The following is a 25,970-nucleotide window of genomic DNA, read 5'->3' as shown; positions in this document are numbered from 1 at the left end:
GATTTGGGAAAAAGATTTCTAACCCTAAATAACTTCATTTTGGCTGCTTTTCACCTTCCAAATTCTTGGAGAGCACATGAAAAGGAAAGAGAAGTGGAGGAAGCATAATGTAAATACTTTATTGAATTCATGTGTAACTTTAATGTTGATAAAGTCATGTGTATTTTTCCTTTCTTAAATGTTGCCTGTATTAGTGTTGTCTTCTTTAGGTTGTCAACTCTTGTTGGATAGGGACCATTGCTGGATATATTTACCTGTCCATCACTATCTCCTACAAATAGATAAATGTTTTTTTTTTTTTCCCCAGCTTTATTGAGATATAACTGATGTATAACATTGGTTAAATGTAACATATACAATGTGATTCTTTGATATACTATGTATTGTGAAATGATTACCACAATAGGGTTAGTTAACACCTTTATTACCTCAGATAATTACCATTTCTGTTGTGGTAAGAACATTTAAGATCTACTCTTTTAGTAATTTTCAAGTATATAATACATTATTGTTAGATAATGCTGTTACATCATGCTGTACATTACATCCCCAGAACTTATCTTACAAGTACAAGGTTGTACCCTTTAACCAACATCTACACTTTTCCTTCACTCCCCAGCCCCTGATAGCTACTGTTCTATTCTGCCTCTATGAGGTAGGCTTTTTAAAATTCCACATGTAATTGAGATCATATAGTATTTGTCTTTCCCTGTATGACTTATTTCATGTGGCATAAGGCCCTCGAAGTCCATCCATGTTGTTGCAAATGGTAGGGTTTCCTTTTTTTATCATGGCTGAATAGTGTGTGTGTGTGTGTGTGTGTGTGTGTGTGTGTGTCTGTCTGTCTGTCTGTCTCACCTCTTTATCCATTTGTTTGAAGGTGGACACTTAGATTATTTCCATATCTTGGCTATTGTGAATAATGGTGTAATGAACACAGCAGTGGAGATATCTTTTTGAGATAGTGATTTTTTTTTTTTTTGATATATCCTCAGAAGTGGAATTTCTGGATCATGTGGTAATTTTGGGGGTAACCCCTATATTGTTTTCCATAGTGGCTGCCACCAGTACACAAGGATTCTCTTTTCTCAAATCCTCACTAATACTTGTGATCTCTTGTCTTTTTGATAATAGCCATCCCCGTAGGCAGTATCTCATTGTGGTTTTGGTTTGTATTTCCCTGATGGCTAGTGATGCTGAACATTTTTCCATATGCTTTTTGGCCACCTGTGTGTCTTCTTCAGAAAAATGTCTGTTCGGATCCTCTGCCTGTGTTTAACTTCAGTTGTTTGGGTTTTTTTTGCTGTTGAGGTGTAAGAGTTCCGTATGTAGTAGTCTTCCTTTTCCACTGAGAATACATTCCAAGACTTCCAGTGGATGCTTAAAACTGCAGATAGTACTGAATCCTATATAAATTATGTTTCTTCCTGTATATACTGCAGATAGCACTGAATCCTATATAAACTATGTTTCTTTTTGTACATACCTATGATAAAGTTTAATTTATAAATTAGGCACAGTAAGAGATTATATATAATCAATCAATAATAAAATAGAACAATTATAACAATATACTGTAATAAAAGTTATGTGAACATGGTCTCTTGAAATATTTTATTGTACTGTACTCCCTCTTCTTAACAATGACTTGAGATGATAAAATGCCTCTGTGATGAGATGAAGTGAGGTAAAGGATGAAGGCCTGACATCAGGTTAGGCTACTGTTGACCACCTGACAATACCTCAGAAGAAGGATTATCTGCTTCTAGACTGTGGTTGGCCACAAGTAACTGAAACCATATAAAGGAGAACTACTGTATATTTTGGATATTAACCTTTTACAGATAAATGGTTTATAAATTCTTTCTTTCTTTCTTTCTTTCTTTCTTTCTTTCTTTTTTTTTTTTTTTTTTTTTTTTAAGTTTTAAGCACTTTTTTTTTTAAGTGCTGTGAGCTCAGAGTCTGATGTGGGGCTGGATCCCACTAACTGTGAGATCATGACCTGAGCCAAAATCAAGAGTCAGATGCTCAGTAGACTGAACCACCCAGGGTGCCCTGGTTTACAAATATTTTCTATTCCATGGGTTTTTAAAATTTTGTTGATTTTCTTTTGCTGTGCCAAAGCTTTTTAGTTTGATACAGTCTCATTTATGTTTGCTTTTGTTGCCCCCCTCTTTTTTTTCTTTTTTCTTTTTTCTTTTTTGGTGTCATATACAGAAAACCCATTGCCCTCAAGACCAAGGTCAAGGAGCTTTTCCCCTATGCTTTCTTCTAGGAGTTTTATGGCTTAAGTCTTATATTTGGGTCTTTGATCCACTTAATTCATATAAAATTTGTGAGTGATATAAAATAGGGGTATAGTTCCTTTTGCATGTGATTACCCAGTTTTCCCAACACCATTTATTGGAGACTGTATTCTTTCCCCATTGAGTGTTTTTGGCTCCTTTGTCAAATATTAGTTGGCTGTATATGTAACTGTTTATGTCTGGGCTCTCAGTTCTTTTCCATTGGTTTCTGTGTCAGTTTTTATGCAAGTACCATACTGTTTTGGTTTTGACTTTGTAATATAGTTTGAAATCAGGAAGTGTGATGCCTCCATCTTTGTTCTTCTTTCTCAAGATTGCTTTGGCTAATTGGGGTTAGTTGTGTTTCTAAATACTAACAATGAGATATCTGAAAAAGGAATAAAATAATTCAATTTATAGTATCATCGAAAACAAGAAAATACTTAGGAATAAGTTTAACCAAGGACATGAAAGAGCTATACACTGAAAATTATATATAAGACATTGGTGAAAGAAATTAAAGACACAAATAAATGGAAAAATATCCTGTGTTCATGGATTAATATTGTTAAGATGTCCATATTTCTCCAGACCATCTGTAGATTCAGTGCAATCCCTATCAAAATCCCAGTGGCACATTTCATAGAAATAGAACAAAATCTCAGTATTTGTATGGAACCATGATAATTTAAATGATTTTTTTAAGTTTATTTATTTTGAGAGAGTGCGTGCGTGCACGTGCATGTGTGCTTGTTAGTGGGGGAGGGGCAGAGAAAGAGGGAGACAGAATCCCAAGCAGGCTCTGCACTGTCAGCACTGAGCCCAGCATGGGGCTTGAACTCTTGTACTGTGAGATCATGACTTGAGTCAAAATCAAGAGTCAGACACTTAACCAACTGTGCCACCTAGGCGGCCCTATGATATTTTTAAATGAATAAGTCACAGGAATAAAAGGCACAGGATAAGGAATGCAATCAGTGATACTCTAATAACAATGGAATGGGACAGCTGCTAGCTATACTTGTGAACATAACAATGTATAAAATTGTCAAATAACTAAGTTGTACATCTGAAACTAATGTAAATTGTCAACTATACTAAAAAAGTGTGTGTGTGTGTGTGTGTGTGTATATATATATATATATACATACATATATATATATAGTCTTTATTTTTTGGTCTCATTTAATGTCAGAACTCTTTTGCGTAGCATTAGTCTGGACCCTGCTCACTATTTTGACCTAATCTCTAAGCACCCCCACTCCCATCCTGCTGGTCAGTGCCTTTTGGGTACTTACATTCCCTCCACACACAGCACACATTGACATCCTCATATTTCTGTTTGTGCTTTTTTGTTGCCTGCCAGACTCCTGGTTGTCTATCAAGGCTAGATCAGACATCTTTTTTTTCTATAGTTGTCCCTGATATCCCCCCAATAAATAGGATTAAACTCTTCTTTATTTCATTTCTATAGTGCTTTATCCATTGTTATTTTCTAACATTTTAAAAAAATTTTTAAAAATGTTTTATTTATTTTGAGACAGAGAGAGACAGAGCATGAGCAGGGGAGGGGCAGAGAGAGAGGGAGACACAGAATCCTAAACAGGCTCCAGGCTCTGAGCCGTCAGCACAGAGCCCAACGCGGGGCTCGAACTCATGACCCGTGAGATCATGACCTGAGCCGAAGTCGGACGCTCAACCGACTGAGCCACCCAGGCACCCCTCTAACATTTATCTTTTAAGAGTGAGTTACTTATTGGTCCCTCTAGCTATGCTGTGAGGTCCTTGAGAGTAGGAATCTTGCCTTTCTTATTTTTGTATGCCTGAAGCATACTTTTAGTCACATGATGGAGGTGCTCAGTGTTTGGTAAAGGATGAGATTATTTTTTGAATGCTGATGAGTTGGGTAAGTGAAAGGTACTATTAGTAGGAGCAGCAGAGAGGAGTGTGGAATTTGATGTGCTTGGTTGAAGAATGAGAGAGGGCAGTTACAGATAGAAAGGCCAGAAAGGTGGGCAAGGGTGGAAGGAAGGGAGAGGTAATGTAGACAAGTAGGGCAGGGCAGGCAACCTTCTGGTGAGGAGTAAAACCTCTTGCCATATTTTAGGTGGGGAAGGAACAGTTTGAATCAATGAAAAAGGAGTGATGGCTTTATTCACTTTCCTACTTGTGCTTCTCTGGGGTTCAAGGTGGGTTTAGTACAACATCTTAATTTAGGACTGTCAGGCTCTCAATACCTCTTTGCAAACAGAGCTACAAATTACATTCAGTGTTGTTTTCTGCTTTCCTTATTTTTATGTGTTTTTTGGTCTTTCAAAAAAGACTTTTTTTTTTTTTTTTAATATTCTTAAATGCTTCCCCCCCTTCTTTTAGGAAGAAGAAATTACCTGATTCTTTTTCACTCCATGGGTCAGTTATGCGACATTCACTTTTGAAGGGAATTTCTGCCCAGATAGTGTCTGCAGCTGTAAGTATTTTGTTCTCTTTCCCAGCTTTGTAACCTGCAATGGCATAATGAAGCAGGAATGAGCATAAAACAAAGCACAGCACTTCTCTTGGCCCGAGGCTTAAAAAAAAATAGAATCTGGCTTTCATGGGTTTTGTGTGATTGTTTTTGACTCATAAGACATGGCTATACATCTTGACATAGAAATTAGTGCAGCCATGAAATAAAGGTCTGCTCAGAGTCTCTGGTGTGCCTAAATGAAATATGGCAGCAAGCCTAAAAGGAACACTATCTGCCTTTTCTTTAAATTCCTTTTCAGTTTAGTTGCCATCTTGTGTATTTGGTTGAGTTAGAGTGCTCGTTTTGTTTTTTTTTTTTTTTGTCTTTTCATATGGAGAAATGATTGATCAGAATCTTTTACAACTGAGTGATTTTTTTTTTGTAATTCACAAAACTCTTTTCATGTACCTTATTTTATTTACTCTTACAACTTTGAAATTAAGGAAAGCCATATCCTGTTTTACAAATGAGAAGAGAAACTCAGAAAGGTGATATATTAACTATTAACTTGTCTTACATCATTGAGTTTGGAGATAGCAGAATAATTACTCAAAATTGGGGTTTCTGGCTCCAACTGTAGTGCTGCTTTGTTGTGAAATGGGGGTGGTATTGGTGAATGTGGCCAGAGTATAATGGTTAGAACAGAGTATCTGCAGTCGTTTTTGAACATTTTTTTTTTAGAGCACTGATTTCATGCAAAAATATTTAATAGACCATCAAGACAATAGATGATGATTCTGGTAGGCTTTATCAAATTTTTCTTTGACCTCAGAGCCTATAATTTTATGTAGTCTTTCAATTTTAGTTTTCTGAATTCATTGTATAGATCTTATGTATAATGATGATGATGGCGACCACGGTGACATATTCATGTCCCAGGAACTTTGACTTTTTTAATGTTTTTATGGAGTTTAATTGGTATTTTGCAAATTCAGTTGGGACAAAATTTTGATTTCCCAAAAGGGTAAGAGATTGATACAGGAGTAGCATCACAACATCATAACTGCATTGCAATTGTCATATTTATCAGAGAAAGCTCGTATAAAAACCAAACCAAACAAACAAACAAAAAAAGAAAAAATAAGAAAAAGTGTCCTCTGTGGGCAGTTGGTATACCCCGACCCAGCTTATATATCATGAAGTCAATTTAAATAGATAGTCAAGCAATGGAGGAAACCTGGGCAATTGTCCTTCCTCTTTTAGGTGGAGAGTAACTCATATTTGCTAGAATGGGAACCACCTGTTGAGGATTACATTTCCATGACGTTTTCTGAATTTAATCCTTATGTAGGTGATGAAATTCATTCCTTTCAAGATCAAGATGAACCAGAACAGTCATTTGACCCACCTGTGCAGTTTTAAAAATATTTTGAATAATGGAGACTGAACTAAAACTCAGACGCTGAACATTGATTAGATAAATCTGTTATTTAAAAGGGTTTCTTCTCCCTCTTGAAGAGGAGGGAAAAATTCTAATAAATCCCAGAGTGTTTGCATTCTGTTCTTATTTCATTGCTATGGCTGAGCTCCTTTGGTCTGTTAAAATGAAAACTGCTTTTCCTATGACAGTCTTCATACTCTGCCTTCCTAATTTTGGATTACCAGCTCAATTTAAATTGTATGCTTTTCTGTGATGTTCGGTGTGTTAACATGTAAAGCTAGTTTTATTTTTGGGCATCTCTCCTGAATAGTTGTTCAATGATGCCTTCAGCCATGTGGATAGTGGTGTTATTAGGGCTGCCTGGGGCCTTGCTCACAATGGCTTTGTCGTCCATACGCATAGAGAACAGTTAGGAGAGATGGAATTTTTGGAATTGTGAACTTCTGATTCACAAATGAAAGTACTATGACAGATGACTGTATTTTAAATTTGTTTAGACTAATTTCAAAGGGTATTTATCACTTTTATGATCGCCTAAGGTAGTAGAGATGCCTTAGCACAGTGTTTTTTCCGAAATGCGTCCGTTGTGTAAGAATCTCCTGGTACTGACTGAAATGCAGATTCCTGAGCACCCAAACGTGCTTAATTGGAATCTTAGTAGTATAGCATAGGAATCTGCGTTTTAACAGTATAACAGGAATCTGTATCTTAGGTGATTTCAAGGTAGCCTGGCTTTTGAGAATCATTACCCTAAGATGTTGCCACACCAGTACTACAACTCTGTAATCTCTAGTGCTTCGCATATGTCTGTTTCTTTGGCTTAGAAAAAATTTTTTTTTAATTTATTTTGAGAGAGACAGAGCTAGTGGGGGGGTGACAGAGAATCTCAAGCAGGCTTGTGCTTGCTTCGGCCGCACATATACCAAGCAGGCTCTACGCCGTCAGCACAGAACTTGATGCAAGGCTCGAACCCAAGAACTGTGAGATCATGACCTGAGCCAAAACCAAGAATCGGACACTTAACTGACTGAGCCACGCAGGCACCCCTGGTTTTTTGGCTTTTAAAGGAAGCTGACTTCTCATTTCATTATTCAGGTTCCATTTTGAATATAGTATGCTTTTTATCTGCTCTTTCATTCTTTTTCCCTATCCAGGACACAAATCAATCATTCATCAGATATTTATTGTATGCATCTTAATTGTCAAGCATGTTAGGTGTACTTTACATACACATATCCATACAGAGTGGGGTATATCCTCCATCCAGAGCATTGAACATAGCAGCCTTGTGATTGTTCTTCCTCATACTCCCATGCACTAGAGTAAGTTTCTTGAGTTAGTTCCCAGGACACTCTGTAAAGTTGGATAAAATTGATTCTGCCTTCTGAGAGATTATAATAACTAATCGACCACATTGACAGGGACAGACATAGAAAAGATCTATAGAAATGATATAAAGAGCCAGGTCTGGGAATTGGGTACTCTGAGTTTGAGACATAGTTTTCTATCACTTCTTGAATAATCTTGGGCAAGTCAGGTACACTTTTTAAAACTTCTGTTTTCTTAGTCTGGAAAATCAGAATAATACATGTTTTATCTATCTCTTGCAGATTGAGAGTCAATAGTGTAATACATGTACATGAAAGCTCTTTGCTACTATGGTGCTAATTATTGTAAGCTCTTACTATTTAAAGCTATAGAAGCATTAAATAGATAACTGGACATTTATATGATACTTTACATATAATTTGTACCTCAGGACAAATTATTGAGGTACATAGGGCATTATTTGATATTTCCTTTAACAGATGAGGAGGCTAATACCCAGAAGTTTAGGTGACTTTCCCTAGGTCATAGAGTTACTGGTATGGAGCTGGGACCAGCACTTAATTTTTAATTTTCTGATGCTTGCTTGAACTGACTGAATACACCCAGCTTGGGTTTTATTGAAGGATTATTAGATAATTTGCTGGATAGGAAGCTTAGAGAAAGAATATCTGTAGCATGTTTCCCTTTTTTAAAATCCTTATGTACTCCTGACATTGTAACCTATACTACTTAGAGTGTATCCATGTTATTGAAAATAGGACTTCTTTCCTCTCTCTCTTCTTACGTTTTCATTTATAATCATGCCTTTCTTAAAGCATTTGTTACCATTAGTAAAATAAAATGATCTGCTTTCATGCTCTTTATATTTTCTTGGTCTGTACAACTTTTGTGGTTTCTCTTAGTTGGGGGCAAAAATGAGGATCCCATCTCTTATCTGAATTGATTTGGATTAAAGTTTATGTAAAGAGAGGGGCTTATATCATTTTCTGTTTAAAAATGAGAGTATGTTTTCAAATACTTTTTTAATTTCACTTAGGACAAAGTCGATGCTGGCTTGCCTACAGCAATTGTAAGTACACTTTAAATAATCCTTTAAAGGTAAGCATTCTATTTCATTGGGTTTTCTTAGATTTTTTCTTCTAATGTTCAGAGTTATTGCATAAATTATTATGATAATAAATTCATAAGTCATTTACTGCCAGTAATCAGGTTTAACATTTTTCCATATTGAATGTTCTCTTTCTAGTGTATTGTTATTCTTCCATATAATGGAATAATGGTTAGCCTTTTCCAGGTTTATTTATATGTGGTCCTCCCATGCCCAAGTAAATTTGCTCCCTCTGTGATTTGGCCTCCCTTTGGTTACAAGGGAGTGGAACACAGCATTTGGTGAAATCACTTTGTGGTAAATAGTACATTTAATAGTTCTGAACTCCATTGCCAGGCCTGCCAAATAGTAAATCTGTGGTGCGATTATAGAGAACGGGGGATATTGAAAGCACACTAGTGCCCTCTTTTCTTGAATACTTCCAGCTGCCTCCTGTAGCTTTCTTATTAGTTAATCGGTGAGGAAGTGGGCTGAAATTTGAATATTTCTGGTGCCTTTTAGCTCCCATGAATAAACTGAAGGGCTTTATCAACCCCTTTCCCACACCTCATAGCTGGCTCTTGGTTGGGTAGCATAAGTGCCTCCTACTTTGTCTGGACCTCTGAGTTTTTTTTTTTTTAAATTGCTTTAGAATAGAAGTGGTGTGTTTTTGCCTATAATGTTGAACATATGATATTTTGATATTGTTACCCTTAGAGTAAATTTAGAGGGATTCCCAGAAATAAAAGGTCCTGAGTTTCATTTCCCCTTTTGCCTCCTAGATGAAATTCTCCTTATTTATAATAGTTGGTATGTCATCTGGTGCCTAGAGGAAAGAAAACCAACAAATTCAACTCGCATTGTTTCAAGATCCTCGATGTAATATCTCAAAACGTAATCTTCCCTTTTGTTCCCAGGCAGTGTCCAGTCTGATAGCAGTGGGTACATCTCATGGATTGGCTTTAATATTTGGTAAATTTTCTAAGTACTTTCTTTACTGTGAATGTTAAGTATCCTTTTGTATTTTATATCTTTTAATAACAGTTTAATTGTGAACTTTATATTCTTGTAAGAAAAACAAAAACAAAAACAGGAAGACTTGAAAAGTAGCAGTCAGTAGTTTTATAGTTAAAATTACTTGACCCAAGTTCATTTTGTTGCTCACTGCAAGTTGATTTTCTTCTTTAAGAATTTATAAGTTATCATATCATATCTTTTGATTCTACAGACCTAGACAGAAAGAATATAAAGTTGAAAGGGACCTTGGGTTGTCATCTTGTCTGCCTCAGTTTGTGGTGGTGATGATTTTTGATTCTAAATCATATCCTAGCAGATCTTCAGGAAAAGAGATTCACAGGCTTTCCTAGTAACTCAAACTGACAATAAGTTCTTTTTCATTTACATTGTAAATTCCTCTAAATTGAAAATTTTCTAGCCCATAATCACATGTGTTTGTTGGTTGAGAATATAACATTCATTCGTTTCTATGTTAGATGATAGTCTTAAGTATTTTCTCTTTCTTTTTCTACCTGAGATGAAATAACCCTAGTTTCATTACTCCTTGCTTTTGAATTTAGTACAATGAGCAGTACATTTTCTTCTGTTTTTTGTTTTTTTTTTTTTAAATTTAAAAACTGTTAGATAATATTTGTCTGGCAGTTTTAATTGTTCTCTTCTGAATCTTAAGTCTTTTGCATCTCTCCTAAATGGAATTCCCAATAACACTATTTTATTAAGGAATCTACAGGATTTGTAGAAGGATCACCTGGGAATACTTTAATAACAGTACTGCAGTTTGATCTCTGTGGGGCTTACATCATTATTTACCGTATGAATGAAAAACTGGTTATTTTCCCTTGTTTTTGAGCAATTTTTGAATTCCTACTTGTAAATATTGAATTCCTATTCATAACAATTTGAATTCCTGTTTACAAATAATCTAAATTATGCGATTTTTTCAAAGGTGATTGATTTAAATAGAGCTTTATTGTTTGGAGGTAGGAAGAATGGACACAAAAATATAATTCTTTTGAGAGTACTTTAGAATTGATTCTTTCAATAATTTTTTTCTTATTTTATAATCCGTGTTTATAGTAGAAAATTGAGATGAGCAAAAGATTAAAGATACAAAATAGCAGATTCCAGCATCCTGGAATAATCCCTGACATTTCTATATGGCTCTTTAATCTTTTATTTTGTACGTGTGTGTATATGTACACATCTAAAATGGAATCATGTGAATTTGTAACCTGCTTTTTGTTATAATGAACATCTTTCCATGTAATTATATATTCATCTGTAACATCATCTCTAATGGCTACACAGTATTCTTTTAAATGGATTCACCACAATTTACTTAACCATTTCCTACTATAGGTTGTTTCTAAACAAACAGTATAGCAATGAACATCTTTGTAACTGCATTTTTGTCCACCTGATTACTTCTTTAGGACAAATTCTTAAAAGTAGAATTACTTAAGGTCAGAACATTTTTTTTTTTCCAGGTTTTATACATTTAATGAATGAATGAATGAATGAATGAATGAATGAATTAGGGTATGAACATTTTAAACACTTGTGATATAACCTGATTGCTTCTAAGAAGTTTTAGCCACCTGCTGTCCTGTCAGGTGTAAGAATGCTTATTTTCCTTTGGGAGCAGAATTGGTGTTAGATCAAAAGAATTGGGGGAAAGGATCTTACTTTTTAGGTCAGTCCTCTTTTACATATGAGGTGGGTGAGAACCAGAGAGGTTGAGATTTGCACAGAGCCAAGTTCAGAATTAAGAAACACTGAATCCTACATCAGTGCATTCTCACCATTCTCAGCAAGTCTGTCCTGAGAGAAAAGGAGGCAAATTCCAAGATATATGAAGAAAAGAATAGAAGAACTAAGATGAATGAGGATTGAGTATAATGTGTATGTTTGTCTGTCAGCAGAATGCAAGTTGATTTTTTTGTTCTTGCTTACTAATGCTCACTTTTCCTCAACTCTGTCTGCTTTGACATCCCTTCTTTACCACAAAGTTATAGGAATATGTGTCTGTTTATAAGCAAACCCATGTAAAGCTACTGCGACAAATGAATACTTTAAAAACCAACAGAAGAGTATGTGATGTCTTTTGCTACTGTCTCCTTAATTTCCTTGGGCCTGCTTCTTAATTTTTTTAGGTTTCAACAGCTTTCTTTCTTTTTTAAAAAAATTTTTAATGTTTATTTATTTTTGAGAGAGAGAGAGAGTCAGAACTCTAGCAGGGGAGGGTCAGAGAGAAAGGGAGACACAGAATCCGAAGCAGGCTCCAGGCTCTGAGCTGTCAGCACAGAGCCCGACACGGGGCTGGAACTCGGGAACCATGAGATCATGACCTGAGCTGAAGTCGGACACTTAACTGACTGAGCCACCCAGGCGCCCCTCAACAGCTTTCTTGTAGATATGATGAAACAGTAATCTTTCTCTACAGTCTCATGCAAGAGAAAGTATGCCAAAGTGAATATTTCGAGAAAGAATGATAATACTCTGGTTATGCTTTGGGGTTTTAAGCATGCAGTTATTAACTTTTTGTCATTATTTTTGTAGAATCAAATTATTTGGACAGTGAGCTTTAACAAATGGATTGAAACTCATTTTAATGGCAGTAACAAATGTCAGAATAATGATACTATGAAGTGTCTAGATTAGAGGTCGGGTTAAATCTGGTCTTGTTTAAATATCTTTGGTGATTGTAGGAAAAATGTAGCAGAAGAATTATGTTTGTTTTAAGTAACATTAGTTTCTTTTTGGACTAGAGGTGGGTCATTAAAATAGTGATAATTATAAGCTTCTTAGAGGTGATGTATGTTGCCTATTCTTACGGACTGTAGGTATATGATATTTATTATATCTTGGTTCTTATCTATTATACAGGATCTCAAAAATTCAAATCTTTGTAAAGATGTGTCTCTATTCCAGGGCTCTTAGTTTCCTATTTTGGGGGATTGTTAGTATACTTTCATAGATTATCTTTTTGAAGTTGTTTTTATTTCTACCAAACTTACTGGACTTGGATTTACTTATTGTACTATAATTTGAATATTGTGCATTTTCTCTTTGCCATAACCAATATCTGAATGTAATCGTAAATCAGTTAATCACATTTAGTATCATTCCCAGAAATAACTAAAGGTTGTCACTTATACTTTTGAAATTTTACCTGTCTTTTCTCTGAACTTTTGACTGATTTCTTGCTTTTCTCTTTCTTTTGATCTTTTCTCCATGGATTCAAAGGAAAAGGTATAGTAATTTTGGTTTGCATGAGTTACTGTTTTTCTTTTGACCTTTTTAGTGTTGAAAGAGAATGCTGTCAGTTACAGTTGGTGCCCTTTTATGAACTGCTTACTAAAAAAAATCCAGCTAACAAACTGGTTAAAGCAGGGATTTGTTAAAAATTATAAAGATATGTGTACCTTCAGTGTTTTATTTTAATTGAAAATATACAAATATTAATTTTCTCCTTAATCCTTTGATACAGTCCAAAGACTTTTCTTTGAGTTTGTATCTGCCAGTTGGAAGTCTGCGGCTCTTTTTTGGAATAACCTGCATCAGTAATGAGTCATATAAAATTTGCACTTTTACTTGAAAGAAAAAATGGTAAAAGCTTAGGCACCTGTGAATCAGTTGAGGAGTGCAAAATTACAGATTTTTACAAAACAACTCTTTAATCTTCTCCAGTTGTCCACATCTTATTACGGGACAGATTTTCAAAGAAACACCTTTACCAAGTTTTTTTGTGAGCATTAATTTACTTTTCATGGAAACAACTTTTTTTTTGGTCACTGTATTTCATCAGTTGACGTATTGTTTAATTAAGTTTTTAAAATCCAGTAACATTATGGTGGTATGAGCAGGTTTATAAATGAACACTGCTAACTTATTTGTAAGCGTCATCATTCTAGATGATAGCCAGTTAGCCATGGGGTTTCTCTGTATCCTGGGCTTCTTTCTTTCAGTGAGCTTTCCAGAGGGGATGAGCACTCCCAATTCTGTGTGTTGGTTAGGTGGAGGACAGGTAAAGTGCTTCACCTGTTTTATGATCATTGATGAAACATATTTTCTAATACCTCTTCTCTTTTCTTTTGGTCTTAGAGAATATTTTAATATGCACAAAGGGTAAGAAAAGAGTAGTATTAAAGAATGGTGAATGCTGGCAATAAGAGAGCTCTATACACACAATTAAACTTGATTTCTTCTAGGATCTAGTTATTTCCTTCTTTGAAGGTCTTTGGGAACTAGTTAAAACAAATTAGGGATGGAGAAATAGAGGATGGGGTCAATTTTGGTATATGGAAAGAGCAGAAATTCTCTTGAAGTATGTTCAGATTTAGATTTTATGGCTATTACAGACTTTATACATTACTTGTGGCTTTTCTTTGCTATTTAGCACGTTACTCTTAAGCCCAGAATATGCTGAGGAGATCTGCCCTAAGCAAAGTATACTTTGAAAGATATACTAATAAACAGATATAATTCATTGCAGTGTTTGTGATAACTAGACTTCATGTTGTCTTAATTGGCAAGCTATTATCATTCACAATAATTCCTTGCATTTGTACCATTTGATAGTTTTCACATTTTTCACAGACATTTTCTTATTTAAACTCTGTGCCAACTCTGTGAAGTTTATGGGAAAACCGATAGTCTCATTTCATATTTCTTGCCTGGAGTTATTTGCTTTATAAGGACCCACTCAAGTTTTTTTGAAAACTAAGTTGAGAATGCCAACCAAATGTGATTTTATTTGGCTCTGTAAATGAAATTAGATGTACTGCTAATTTAATGGTTTCTCCCAACAATAGGCAAAGCAGACTTCGAGAATAGGGAAAAATAGAATTTTTCCTTAAAAATTAAGGTGATCAAGAGCCCCCCTGGGGGAGTGCAATATGGAGAGCTCTGATTTTCATCTCTTACTTCTGTCCAGATCCTTCTGTTCTTTCCATATAACTTTAGAATTCAAGTGTTTGGAAGAGGTTTTATGTTTATTTTTACCAAATACCTTTTCCCAGAAGTGTCCAGAATAATCTGGGATAAAGAATGTTTAGTTACCTCAGTAGAAGAAACCTCTCCCGTGAGATTCTGGTTTCTACTTTACACAGAAATTCTCCCTTTTCTGAATTTCATCTAAATTGCTTGATAGGTTTATTACTTTGGTACCACAAATTTAGAATGTATAAAGACAGCAATATGAACTAATAAATATCTTTGTGGAGTTAAAAACCAGGTTACATTTTATACACTATCTCCTCACTGCCATGCTTACCATATAAAGGAACATTATGAAGATAATGAATGCGTTGTAAAAATCAAGGGAAAAAGTTGAGAATGCTTTCATTAACACAGTCCTGTGGGATGTAAACTTCATACATACATACATTGATAATTTGGTCCCCTTTCTTAGCTGGTTTTTAGTACGCAGGATCCATAGTCAGGAAAGGAGAGTCCTGTTTGGGTTTTTTAATCTAGAAGTTTTTCTTTCCCTCTTTTTATTTCCTCTCTTAATGGTATGGTAATTCTTTATCGTTTTCTTTAATTTTATTCTTACTCTCCTTGAGTTATAAGAATACTTAAAATAGTCTAATGTGTGAACTTTGCTAAATCTGAAAGCAGTAGTATCTTTAAGTATTGGTGGATCAGAATGTGTACAGTTTGGATCTCAAAGCACAAAGGATCCCAGCAGGATGCTATTCAATCACTTTTCTGTACCTGGAAGGCAGGTAGCCCAGACTTAAGGGGCTTCTTTGTGAGGCTGATAAGGAATGTCTGTCTTTGTCTTCCTTTCATTCCGTCTGTTGCCTACATGCAGGACCCAAATAGGGTGTATATATATATATATATATATATATATATAGAACACTGTTGCCCAACCATCCTGTCTGGACAGTTTGCAAAATAAGATACATGGATAATCCACTAACTGTAAAAGGCAGCCCTGACAAGATAAGATCATGGAAAACACTATTGTAGGCAGGCAGTTTCAGTAAAGTAAAATAAAATGAGGTGTCATGTTCAGAGTTGGGAAAACTGAATAAAGGACATTTTAATAATTTGCATCAAATTGGGAGAGGGAGGAAAAGAATTTAAGTAAAGAAAAAGTAAGGGGAAAATCAGTAATTATAATAATTCTAGATGTGGGTAAAGATAATGACTTTTTAAGTACATAAGACCTTGTATATTTATGAATTTTATTCCTTTTTGAATATTCATCTTAGAAGGCTGAAATCTAAAATAATTTCAAGGGTGCCTGGATGGCTCAGTCGGAAGAGCATGCAGCTCTTCAGTTCTGAGTTCAAGCCCCATGTTGGGTGTAGAGATTACTTAAATAAAAACTTTCAAAACATAAAAAAATAAGATGGTTTCAGAAAACACTGAATATTTTCTGTGTGTCAGATATGATACATCCATTAATTGTGTCAGAGCTCCTTTGGTAGGTGAGGATTGCTATTTGTGCAGTTTATGAACACAGAAAACTGTATAGTATTCACTTTGGACAAGCAAAAGGTCTACATGGTATTACCACCTAGATCTGAGAATGAGTATCTTTAGGGTCTTTCTGGTAATTAGTTTTACCCTTACAGACAGAAGATTTGCAAATGTGGAAGCTATTCAGATGATTGTCAGGTGCCTCTTGAGTGCAAGGCACCAGGCTTGGTATTCTGGGAATGTTAATTCACTCATGATCTTAGCCCTTAGAGAGAACATAGTCTAATAGTGGAAGTAAGACATACTTACCTCCAGAGAGTAGCATGTAAGTAGTTAAGGGAGGCACAAGCAATTGCCAAATGAGGTCATAGAACTCCAGATTGTGCAAATATGGTGAGTTTTTCCCCCAAACAGTTAAAATTTGTAGATATGCCTTTTTTTTTTTTTTTTTTTTTTTTTGAGAGAATGAGCATGTGGGACCACAGGTGCGTGTGGGGAAGGGGGCAGAGGAAGAGGGAGAGAGAATCTTAAGCAGGTTCCACGCCAGTGTGGAGGCCCAGAGGGGGCTCGATCCCATGACCCTGGGATCAGACTTGAGCCGAAATCAAGAGTTGGACGCTTAACCAACAGAGCCACCCAGGCCCCCCTGTAGGTGTGACTTCGTAAATTTTTTATTTCATTGTTTTCAAGTAGGTACAATAATGAACTCTATACAAAATAAGCATTGCCTATGAGAACATTAGAGGAATTTCTTTTAATTATTAAATAATAAATTTAAGTACCTCCTGGAGAAAATCAGAGGTGATTGAGGCAAGATCTTTGCCCTTAAGTAACTTAATCTAGTAGAGATTTGAATTATTTGCTTTTAGCATATCAAATGTTGGTGCTTGAAAAATAAGTAGTTTAAATGTTTACCCTGTAATTTTCTTTGCATTGTTAATTTCCCTAGGAAACCTTTTCTTCATGGATAATATAAATGTAAATTTCAGCCAAATTCCAAATTAATAAATTTTGATATTTGAAATTTTAGAGCTACTTTAAAAGATGGTATTCTCTATAACCTCGCATCCTGAAAACAGCAGGAAATACAATTGTAGAATGAGACAGATGAAAGAGTTGGTTTGTTCAAAGACCTACAGATACTTATGGATTTTTTCACTTATTGTTAGCATGTTCTACATTATGCTTATTTGTAGATAACTGGTTTTTTCTTCTTTTTAAAATTGTTTTAACGTTTATTTATTATTGAGAGACAAATAGGCACAGAGCATGAACAGGGGAGGGGCCAAGAGATGGAGAGACACAGAATCTGAAGCAGGCTCCAGGCTCTGAGCTGTCAGCACAGAGCCCAACATGGGGCTCGAACTCACAAACTGCGAGATCATGACCTGAGCCGAAGTCGGATGCTTAACCGACTGAGCCATCCAGGCTCCCCTTTTCTTCATTCTTAGTGTCTAACTCAATGCCCAGCATCTGGTAGACACTCAGTAAATACATTAAAATGAATGTAGCTTCATCATACGGTTCTTGTGATTGTTGCTACCTCCCAAGTCTTTAAAAACAAGCTAATACTATACTTTTTTCACTCTTCATTTCTTTCACCTGATTTTATATGTTGTTTTTTAGATCAGAATCAAGCTTTGCGACTCTGTCTGGGGAACACTAGTGTTGGAGGTCAGTATGGAGCCATCTCTGCCCTCAGTATCAACAACGACTGCTCAAGACTTCTCTGTGGCTTTGCTAAGGGACAGGTAAACGTGAACTTTATTTTATCCATATTTACAAGTAAATAGCTTTTATAAACCAACCTGACTCTGACACCAAAATTTACTCCCTTAGAGTAGTGTAGATAGTTGTTGCTGCTTTTTAAATATACTATATTCTGCTTTCTGTCTTCTCATCGCTGTGTTACTGGATAGCTCTTTGGGTATTGCTTTCTACTTATGAAACTAGCAGTAAGGTTTGGCCTTTCTCATCTTCTGACTTCTACATCACTAGTTAGTTTGGCAGTAAGCCTTTCCTATAAGGTTTACCATTGCTAAAGAGATTGACTCATTAAAGAAGTTTTTTACTTGTCTCAGTATAAGAGCAATATTTGAAATCTGAAGGGAAAAGTAGGTTGGGCAGGATGAAGGGAAGATGAAGACAGAACAAAGGCCCTGTGCTTTAATGGATCTGCAATCTTCAATTATGTTTCAACTTCATAGTTCTTTGCCTGCATGTTTATAGACCAGGGATGGATTATTTCAGCCAGAAGGCAAGATACTTAAGTCCAAAAAAGAGCAATAAATTGGTTTTTGAAGCATTTAGTTGTCTTGTAGATCACGATGTGGGATTTGGCCAGTGGAAAACTTCTAAGATCAATAACAGATGCTCATCCTCCAGGAACAGCAATATTGCATATTAAGGTAATATCTTTGCTTACTTTGTCTGATCATTTGAGTTATTATGCTTTTGAATGCATCTTTAAGCACATTTCTTTATAAACAGAATCCTTGAAAATGAAGTTTTTTTTACTAGCCCAATGGGATGTTTTCCAGATTAGAACTGAAGATGGGCTAGCCTATTGTATAGATGAGTAGCAGAAAGAGAACATTGATGTGATCCTGGACCACAGGTTGTCAGTAGACAGGCATTACCCTGCTGAAAACCATGGGGAGATTTAAAAAGGTCTTTTTACCCACCAGCGTTGCTCTGTGACACTTGGTTGAGAATTACCCGAGATTCAAGGCACCAACTGTGAAAGAACCAAGGTTCGCGTTATGTTTAAAAATGCATCTGTTGGTTTATTTTCTTTCAGGCCTCTAAGGGAAAAGCATTAAGATTTGCATCTTGGCTTTCTCCTTACAATCTGAAAAAAATAAACCAACCTAGGTAACAGATTTCATTTATAAATACAATGTGAACTTTGGATTTTGTATGCTGTCAAGCCCATGTTCAGAAGCATAAAAGGTAAAGGACTGTAACTAGGGAAGTCTAAAATCAGATCTTCTAGATTTTAATCATGTACACATTTGGTTGCTTAGCTGAGCAGACCTCTCTTATCCATACATATGCTTTTTAAAGTCTGTAAGCATCTGGAGTTTATGTGTCTGCATCTAGGGTAGTTACATAAAAGTCTTTTGTGACAGAGCAGCATTGAAGCATTTAGTAACAACGAAAACAACCAGACCAGTAAAAGTAGAATTTCTCCTCTTTCTGAACATCATGGCAATTTTTCTTGACCTCCTTTCCTATGGTATGTGCCAACTTCTAAAATGTTATAGTTGTTTGTTTTTATGTCTTACATCCTTTAATAGATGAAGATTTTTGAAACTAGAATCTGTTTCTCATTTATTTTTGTGTTATGCATGGTAGCTGCTCAATAAATGTTTGCTTGAAGGAATAACTAATTGGTGGTGTTTGTAAAAGGATAGTCCATTTACAGCAAAAAGCAAAATCCTTGAGAGAAACAATAGGAAACAGAAGAGATAAAGGCCGACAGGAAAGAGAGGAATACAGCCGAGGTGAAAAGCATACAAGTCAGGGGTACCTGGGTGGCTCAGTTGGTTGAGCGTCCAACTCTTGATTTCAGCTCAGGTCATGATCTCACAATTTGTAAGATTGAGTCCCACATCAGGCTCTGTGCTGACAACATGGAGCCTGCTTGGGATTCTTTCTCTCCCTCTCTTTCCCTGTCCCATTCACACTCGTGGGTGCACACATGTTCTCCCCACCCCCGTCTCTCAAAATAAACTTAAAAGCATAGAAGTAGTAGCCATTGTTTTGCTTGAGATTGGACATTGCAGTAAGAAGTAGCAAGTGATGTATATGGTTGAATACTTCCTGGGTCTTGGATTGACAACGGCCATGTGTGCTTTAGTACTCTTACTCATTGTTCTCCAAACTTAACCCTGTGTACCATCAATAACAATTTGGGATTACATCCTTTATATATATATATATATATATATATTTTTTTTTTTAAGAAATATTATGAATGTACTACTGTACTAATATTTAAGTACATTACAAAACACATACATATAAGTAGAAGACTAATAAAACTGCAAGTTCAACTGCTTTTCCTACATTCCAGGTATATACCTCCCACTCTGGCAGTTGCTCAGCTAGGAGAGTTGAAAGCACAGGTGTGGGTCTTCTTTGTTATGGTTGTGTGTGGGGTTGAGGAAAAATAATTTTACAGTAGCCTCCGGTACCTCAACTGTCCCTGACTAAGAGGATGAAGACATGCGCTTTGGGATGGCTTACCAACCTATGGGGTTAGGGAGACTAGTCACTATAAATGACTCAGGTTACTCACTTTTGTATCATACAGCATTCATATTTACCATACCTCATAAGCCCTTAAGTCTGTCATTGTGAACATTATTCGTTATTTTGGGTTTTCCAGAGTAGGTAATAATAACTGAGGTATACCCTGTCAAAGATCAGGTGGAAGCACATTTTTGGTAGAGTTACATAAAAAGTTCAACTATTTTAAATGGGTTAATTCTTCAGTTATATAGAAGACATATTCAAATTTATTTCCCAAAGATAGCAAATATCTTTCACTGTGTCTTTGTTCTTGGAAACTAGACAACTGCAAATGTATCCAGTGTATCCTATTCAGTTTAATAGCATGTTAGAAAAAGTTAACATTAAGAAACCAAGTGGAAAACTTTAGGGCTTATATGAGTCATAGTTTTTATTTTTCTTTTATCCTGATCGAAGGTGGTTTTACTTTTTTAAAGCCTCAGTTTTTTGAAGATAGTGAGTCATTTTTATTCTGAATATTTAGGATGATGAGCTAAATCAAGTTTAGGTGATTTCAAATGCTATTGAATATGTTTGTTTTTAGATTTTTAAAATGTGAAAATTTTTTCCCTTACCTTTTTGATACTTGACTGGTTGTTGAAAAATCTGTAAGAAATTAATTTCTTCTCTGTTTAGTTTACAGATGATCCAACTCTTGCAATTTGCAATGACAGCGGAGGCTCTGTTTTTGAATTGACATTTAAGTAAGAGACTAATGGACATTTGTTGAGAAATGAAATCAAGAGACTAACTCTGGTTTAATGACTTGAAGTTAAACATGAAGAGGTCTGGAAAACCCATGTGATTGAAAATAGGTTATGTCTGTATATTATCGTGACCTGGGAGGCATATAGAACATTTGGAGCTCCAGGCCTGGTGTCCCAAAATTCTATCTCAGTAGGTCTGAGTTGGGATGCTGAACTCTTCCCCAAGGAATTCATATGAGCTGTTAGGCTTAGGAACCATAATTCTGGAGTATGTCACTAATTTTGGTTTAGGCTTCAGGTCTAGGTGATTATAACCCTAACAGACAGGTGTAGAAAGGTTTTTATTACCTTCCAATTGCCCTATTTCTCTTTAAGAGTACAGACTGTTTAGATACATGGGAGAATAATTATAAGGCAGAGTTTTAAAAAATAAGTAGAACATAAAATTCAATGTGTACTGTGTTTCCATAAGTTTTCAGAGTAAGGATTATGTTTCTTATATTTCTTATACTTTCTAACACTGCTAAGCACAAGGTAATTGCTTACAAAGTACTGTTAATTCTGCTAATATTTGTTGAGCATCTCCTATGGGTGGACATTGTTCTAGGCACCAGACTTGCAGCTGTGAACCAGACAAGGTTGCTCCTCTGATAGAACTTACTTTCTAGTTGGGGCTGGGGTAGGGATACAGACAATAAATGAACACATAAATGAGGTAAGTTCAGATAGTTATGAGTGCTGTGAAGAGAATAAGACCAGTCAGCTTGCTGGAGTGCACCTGAAGATAATTCAGGAAGGTGACACTTGAGTAAAGACCTGAATGATAATCTGGTCAACAAATGCAAAGAAGTGTTCTAGGCAGAGGGATGTTTGAGCACAAAGGCTTGAAGCAAGCACAAATTTGGCTTGCTAGAACAATGGGAAGAAGGCAGTTGTGACTGGAGCGTGACTTTGGCAGTAGTGGGAGAGCAGTGAAGTTAGGAGCCAGATCATATAGGAACTTTTAAAAAATTGTAAAGAGTTTGGATTTTATTTTATGTACAGTGGCCAGGCATTGGGCTGTTTTTAGAAGAGTGATAAATCTGACTTCTACATTACAGAGATTGTGTTGCTGTCTTACGGAGTTAGATTGTTGGAGGCAAGAATAGGAGTTAGGAGGCTACTGTAATAGTCCATGCTTGAGATGGTAGTGTCTTGAATCTCATTACTAAATCAATTCTGAATGTTTTGGTTACATTTGCAGGAGAGTGATGGGAGTGAGAACGTGTGAATCTAGGTGTCTGTTCAGTGGTTCCAAGGGTGAAGTTTGCTGTATTGAGCCTCTTCATTCTAAGCCCGAGTTGAAAGATCATCCCATCACACAGTTTTCCTTATTGGCCATGGCATCGTTAACAAAGGTCAGTGTATTTAGAAGGTGAAACTCATAACTTTTAGAGGCTTTGAGTACCCAAAATAGAAAATTATAAACATTAAAAATACATTTTTCTTCTAAAGATACTGGTTATTGGATTGAAACCATCCTTGAAAGTGTGGATGACTTTTCCCTATGGACGGGTGAGTAAACCTCTCCATCTTATTAGCAAAAAGACCAATCCAGGAGGGGGAAAAGGACTTGTATGTGGTGAATTCTGTGAGATTGTTAGAAAATGAGGTAGAATGGAAGTCACTGCTCCAAAGATCATTTGTCTGGACTTAACCTTCATGTGACCAAAGCAGCATAAACTGGTGACTAGAGCGGTGTTCTGGGATCATGAGACTTTTAATTTTCTACCTTTATTGTTTTAAGTTGTTCTCTCATAAACAGCTGCTGCTTTGCTACTGAACTACAGATAGAGAACACCCCATCATAAGATCTAGCATAAATTGCTACTACTTGTGCTTTCTTTGGCTTCTGCCTAGTATTTTACTTTGGGGGATGATACTTCCCAGAATCGATTATGCATACCCCAGTTTCCTTTTCTTTTCCTGCTTGGTTGTTTTCAGAGATTTGTGACCTTCCAGTGTATATGTGAGGAGAGGTATTGATAGGATGAGATGGAGAACGATGGTACAGAGCCAAGACTAATTGCAAACGCAGTGCCGATACTGAGGGAGATCACTCTTCTGTTTGTTTGTTGGTACTCTTGTGTATCTCTGGGTCCCTGGGGAAGCAGATCTGCTCTTTCAGATGGTGCAGCTAGCTTAGATTGTCGTTAACATTTCTTTTTTTTTTTTTTTTTTTTTTTAATATATGAAATTTACTGTCAAATTGGTTTCCATACAACACCCAGTGCTCATCCCAAAAGGTGCCCTCCTCAATACCCATCACCCACCCTGCCCTCCCTCCATTTCTTAAACCTAAGAAACCTAAGCTTCCCTGGCTAAATGAGGTTTATCATGGTGGTATGTGTTTGCATCTTCCTATATGTCTTTTATCGTTTTTACCAATGTTAACATTTTCAAAAAAAGAAACAGAATTTTACATTGAACACCTGCATACCTACTATCTAAATTCTGTTATTAATAGCTTACTTTATTATATATTTAGCCATCTCTCTGTCCACCCACCACTTATTTTAAATGTATTTCCAACTAAATTGCAGAAGTAAACACTCTTTTGCCTAAATATGCAACATACATTATTATGTTTAGCTAGAGTTGAATATTTGTTTCTCCTTTGGTGTAGAATTTACTTGCAATGAAATGCATACATCTTGAATATACATTTGCTGAACCTTAACAAATGTATATACTTTTGTAGCCCAAACCTCTGTCAAGATTAGCATCAACCCAGAAAGTACCCTCATGACACCTCCCAGTCAGTTCCTGCTTCACTGGAATTGTAATGAGAAATTGGGAGATGTTTTATCAAGGAACAGTAGTCAGATGCTGTTTTTAATTAATTTTCTCTTTTTCTTGCTGTCTGTTAACTGTGATGGTTTGTTGTTTTTTTGTTTTTTTTGGCCTTCTCTTCACTTAGATGGATCCTTCCAGTGTTCCGTTGCTGGCCTGGCACTTTGTGGCAGTGCATAATTACGTGAATCCCATGCTTGCCTTCTGCAGAGGAGATGTTGTTCATTTTCTGTTGGTAAATCCTGATATGATACTAGATTTGTTAAAAAGTCTTTTATCATAATATTTTTTCCTGATTTACCAGTGATTTAATATTGATTGTGTCAAAGAAATATGCTATTATAATTCTTTGGAGAGAGAGTGATCATTTATTTTAATTTAGGGCTTTAGTGACTAACACGGAAAACAACTGATCACCTCAGCTCCGTGCCCCTTCATGGTGTATTCCTCAGTTCCAACTCCTTTGACCAACAAATAATGGTTTATGTGTATGTATAAATATATGAATGTTCATGTGTCTATTAAAGGCTTACCTATCTACATATGCTGTATTTATTAGACAACAGGTATCGTTGGTCACGTTCTGTGCTCTCTACACTGATGGACATAGACACAGTTGAAGGAAGTCTCAAACATTTCTTCTTTCACATAACTTCAAGTATTGTTGGAGAGACAAAACCAGTATGCTCATTACTACTAGGGAGACCACTATGTTTAAGGATTCAGCTATGTGATGAGAACTAAAAGTTGATGTAAGTTCAGAGTATGGAGAGATTTGTATGGACTGGGTAGGCCCTGTAAGACTCTATGAAGGATATATGGCCAATATCACAGGAGGGGTGGATATGCATATTGGGAGAAATAAGATGATCTGAAGTTATAGAGGTAAGAATGTCTACATAATCTCTTCTTGGGTTTCCTAGCTCAGTGAAGCAAGGACACAACTGTTCACCTAGTTTCTCCAGCTAGAAACCCAGGGGTTGCCTTTCACTTCCCTTTCTCCTTTCATTTCTGCTTCTTCAGTGCTTCCTTTTGACTCTGTCTCCAACATCTCCTGAATTTATTCCCCCCCCCCTTTTTTTTTTTTTTTACTCCCCCATGGCTGCTTCCCTAGCCTAAACCACTGACATTTCTTTTAGCTGTGGCTCTGGCAGAGCTTTCTAACCAGGTGCTAGCCTTGGTGTCTTTGCATATGCTCTCACCTCTGCCAGGGAAGCTCTGTGCTCTCTTCCGCTTTATCCTACCTAAATAATGATTAACATTGTCTTCCATGACTTCCTGAACTGTTCCCTGCTACATACACCCATAAGACCTTCTGTGTTCTCCTTTGGTAATATTCAGCACTTTTAAAATTACATGTCTAATATTTTTCTTCATCATTAGAGTGAAAGCTCCATAAGTCTAAGGATTCCAGCAATGAGGACAGTGCCTATATGTAGTCGATGCTTAATAAATGTTTAATGAGAGTGAGAAACCTGTGGAAAATAAAGTTGAATATATGGTGTAGATTTTTATTCGGTGTGGCAAACAAAAGCCTGTGTACCAAATCTGGCCAACTGCTTGTTTTTTAAATAAAGTTTTATTGGAACACAGTCATGCCCATTTGATTATGTATTATTTGTGGCAGCTTTCACACTACAGTGGCAGGAATGAGCAGTTGTTACAGGACTGTATAGTCCACAGAACCTAGAATATTTATTACGTGGCCTTTTACAGAAAAGTTTGGTGACCCCCTGATCTAGTTTACATAATTGGCCTATATTGGTAATGAGGAGTTGTCACAGGTTCTTAGGTAATTAAAGAGATAAAGATGTGATTAAAGTGGTATTTTAGGAAGATCAATGTAGAAGTAGGAGAAAGAATAGATTATAGGTGGTAGCAGGGAAATGGAGCGTTTTGTTCTTGTGTCAAAGCAGGTGTGAGGTTTTTAGACAAGGATGCTTGGTTGCAGTGAGAGTTAGGGATGACACTTTAAAGGAAAGATGAAGCTTCTTATCTTACTGCATCTGGAAACTGAAGGACATGAATGAAACATTGTGATTCTGACTTTGCATTTTAGAAGCATGAACTATTTGAAAGGTTAGGGTTACAGAGG

General features: G+C 36.1%; 1 protein-coding gene across 4 annotated transcripts in view; it reads left to right on the top strand.

Moving 5' to 3' along the window:
• Nucleotides 1–25,970, top strand: part of VPS8 (VPS8 subunit of CORVET complex) — a 249,831-nt gene that overhangs the window by 18,816 nt on the left and 205,045 nt on the right. For 2 of the 4 annotated variants that reach the window (XM_049628447.1, XM_049628448.1), the window contains exons 5-13: nucleotides 4,659–4,752; nucleotides 8,538–8,570; nucleotides 9,506–9,560; nucleotides 17,667–17,791; nucleotides 18,362–18,448; nucleotides 20,973–21,040; nucleotides 22,287–22,440; nucleotides 22,538–22,597; nucleotides 24,003–24,110. In XM_049628447.1, coding sequence (XP_049484404.1) covers nucleotides 4,659–4,752; nucleotides 8,538–8,570; nucleotides 9,506–9,560; nucleotides 17,667–17,791; nucleotides 18,362–18,448; nucleotides 20,973–21,040; nucleotides 22,287–22,440; nucleotides 22,538–22,597; nucleotides 24,003–24,110 — 784 coding nt within the window. Of the gene's footprint in view, nucleotides 1–4,658; nucleotides 4,753–8,537; nucleotides 8,571–9,505; nucleotides 9,561–12,851; nucleotides 12,858–17,666; nucleotides 17,792–18,361; nucleotides 18,449–20,972; nucleotides 21,123–22,286; nucleotides 22,441–22,537; nucleotides 22,598–24,002; nucleotides 24,111–25,970 lie in introns of those variants that run through there. The other 2 variants (XM_049628450.1, XM_049628449.1) reach the window with 2 other exon arrangements.

Source organism: Panthera uncia, chromosome C2, assembly GCF_023721935.1.
Source record: "Panthera uncia isolate 11264 chromosome C2, Puncia_PCG_1.0, whole genome shotgun sequence".
Taxonomy (NCBI): Eukaryota; Metazoa; Chordata; class Mammalia; order Carnivora; family Felidae; genus Panthera; species Panthera uncia.
The sequence above is the reverse complement of the archived record's forward strand: the minus strand, read 5'-3'. Positions and strand labels throughout refer to the sequence as shown.